This window comes from Nannospalax galili, unplaced genomic scaffold (genome assembly GCF_000622305.1).
Source record: "Nannospalax galili isolate Female #2095 unplaced genomic scaffold, S.galili_v1.0 scaffold388, whole genome shotgun sequence".
Classification (NCBI taxonomy): domain Eukaryota; kingdom Metazoa; phylum Chordata; class Mammalia; order Rodentia; family Spalacidae; genus Nannospalax; species Nannospalax galili.
The window spans coordinates 2086138-2088883 of NW_008360304.1; the positions used below are offsets into that span (position 1 = coordinate 2086138).

The 2746-nt window shown below is 41.6% G+C and overlaps 1 protein-coding gene across 1 annotated transcript in view; it reads right to left on the bottom strand.

Annotated features, from left to right (window-relative positions):
- Positions 1 to 2746, bottom strand: part of Rnf17 (ring finger protein 17) — a 211144-nt gene that overhangs the window by 160397 nt on the left and 48001 nt on the right. The window contains exon 4 of the mRNA XM_008824356.1: positions 864 to 960. Coding sequence (XP_008822578.1) covers positions 864 to 960 — 97 coding nt within the window. The remainder of the gene's footprint in view (positions 1 to 863; positions 961 to 2746) is intronic.

Sequence of the window (2746 nt, forward strand, 5' to 3'; positions counted from 1 at the left end):
TGGAACTAGAGTTATGGACAGTTGTTAGTTGCCATGTGTGTGCTGGGATTTGAACCCGAGTCTTCTGCAAGAACAGCCAGTGTTCTTAACTGCTGAGCAATCTCTCAAGCCCTTATTTATTTCCTTATTAACTAAAACATGATTATAGGTGATTTTAGAGCCACAGGCCCATCATCTCAGCTCTAATAGGTTGAAAAAGAAAAAGGTCAGAGGGAGGTGAGGGCCAGGCCAGGCGCAGAAGCAGTGTTCCTGGGGCCCAGAGAAGGCACTATGTTGGTCTGGATGAAAAGGATCAGGGAGCAGTATTGCTTCCCCAGGTGCCTGGGGCCACAAGACAAGGAATGGGACAGGGCCCAAACTAGGAGGAGAGACCTGCGGGGGAGATGGGAGGGTGAATGAGGCTAGGGAAGTCAAGGCTAGGAGGGCATGATGGACTTACCCCAGAGAGAGGCCTGCGGGTCGTGCAGGCCCAGCGAAGCAGAGGGAGGACTATTATTTTTATTTTCTAATGTGTGTGTTATGCCTGTGTGTAGGTAAGTGCACCCGAGTCGTGCAATGCCTGTGGAGGACAGAAGAGGCTGCCAGATCCCCTGGAACTGGAGTTACAGACAGTTGTTAGGTGCCACGTGGGTGCTGGGATTCAAACCCACATCTTCTGCAAGAACAGTCAGTGTTCTTAACCACTGAGCCATCTCTCTAGCCCCTTATCTGTTATTTTTAAGCTTCCAAAAGAATGCATAATTTTGCACAAAAATATATATATTAAAGAATCCATAATTCAGGAATCTTCAAAGAAAAAGTTAAGCTACCCAAGATAAAGCCAAAAGTTTGATTTCATACTTCATGACCACTGTTTTTCATACCAACTTTCCAGCTGATGGGCTTGAAACAGTCCTGGGTATGGCGGTTAAATGTTCTAGATCGGTTGTCTTTTTAATGTTGGATGAACAATTCTTTACCCTGAAAAAGGTCAAGTACATTATATGAAATACGAGCATGAATATAATATCTGTAGTCCTCTAATTTTTATTTTCTATCAAAAGTAATTCATATGATGACTCCTAAGAACACATTCTTAATTATCATTGAGGAAAATCCATGAATAAGTATACTTTCACATAATTTAATTTCAATGACTTCAACTTAAATTTCTAAAAGTAATGGCTTACAGTATATATTGTGTTCTAATTTCTTAGTCACCTATACTTGCTTGGCATTTTGGGGGCAGAAATACTAATAGTGACTGAAATGTTTATGCTAATCAATTAAAATAACACATATATAAACACATATATAAATTGGAAGTATTTATATACAGACATGTCAGCTATTGAAAATTATACTCACAAGATTGTGTAATTTACTCCATGGACACAAGATCTATAGACACTGACTCACAATGGTTCCCAACGGCTTATTCTAACCACTCTATACAGATGGGACTGGTGAAGTATGATTACAGGAGTTGAGAGAAGTACTTGCTCTGTCAATAACCAGATGCTAGACTTCAGCTGAATGACTTTCTACTGAAAGAAACAGATAGAAATATCCTTTTTGTTCCTTTGTGACCCTTTTAGGTCTAAAAAGAAAGGTTGGAGTGGTTCATGTGAGAAGTCAGTAAATTTATAAAGGATTTTGGATTTTATTTGGACAAGCAATGAACTACACAGCAAGAGTCTAGAAATGATAAGGAGATACACAAAAGAGAATAAGATAATTAGGTGGGGTAGTGGCAATAGAAGACAGGTTATGGATATAGATGATGCTGAAGCAAGAATCTGTATGAGGTAAAATATATAATATGAGGAGTCAGTATAATTTACTTGATATCATTTATAAAATTATAAAGTTCCAAATGAGATTATTTCTTGAAAAACTCATTTCTTTTTATTTCTAGAATAATCCATTATCATTAAATATATTTAAAGTTAAATTATTTTTATTTTATGTGTATATATGTTTTGCCTGCATGTATGTTGGTGTACCATGTGTGTTCAATGACTGCAGAGGCCAGAAGAGGGTGTTGGATCCCTTGTAACTGGAATTACAGACGGTTGTTAGCTGTCACATGGGTACTGGAACCAAACCTGGGTCCTCTGCAAGAGCAGTCAGTGCTCTTAACTGCTAAGCCACCTCTACAGCCCCCTTTTTATGTTTAAAAAGTTAAAATCTATGTAAATATTTAATGAACATCTAAGTAGGGTGCCAGAAAGTTGATAAGAAAATTATCACTTAAAAAGTTGCAAAATCGGCACTCCAATCTTTAGGCCTCTTGGGGTAAGTATATAGCGCAGCCCTCCGCGCCTTGACTCCCCAAGCCACATTTCCCTTCCATCTCCCCCGCTGTTTGCTACTCCTAGTTTGGGACCTGCGCCATCCCTAGTCTTGGGGCCCCAGACAACTGGGGAACTAATACTGCTTCCTGATCCTTCTCACCCAGACCAACGTAGTGCCTTACTTGGGCCCCAGGAGCACCGCTTCAGGTCCTGGCCCCGCCCTCACCTCTCTCTGCATCCCTGGACCTGCACCACCGGCTAACTCTCCTAGCCTGCACTCCAATCCTAAGGCCTCTTGGAGTAAGTCTATAGCGCAGCCCTCTGCACCTTGACTCCCCAAGCCACATTCATCCTTCCATCTCCCCTGCTGTTCGCTACTCCTAGTTTGGGACCTGCGCCATCCCTAGTCTTGGGGCCCCAGACACCTGGAGAACCAATACTGCTTCCTGATCCTTCTCACCCAGACCAAC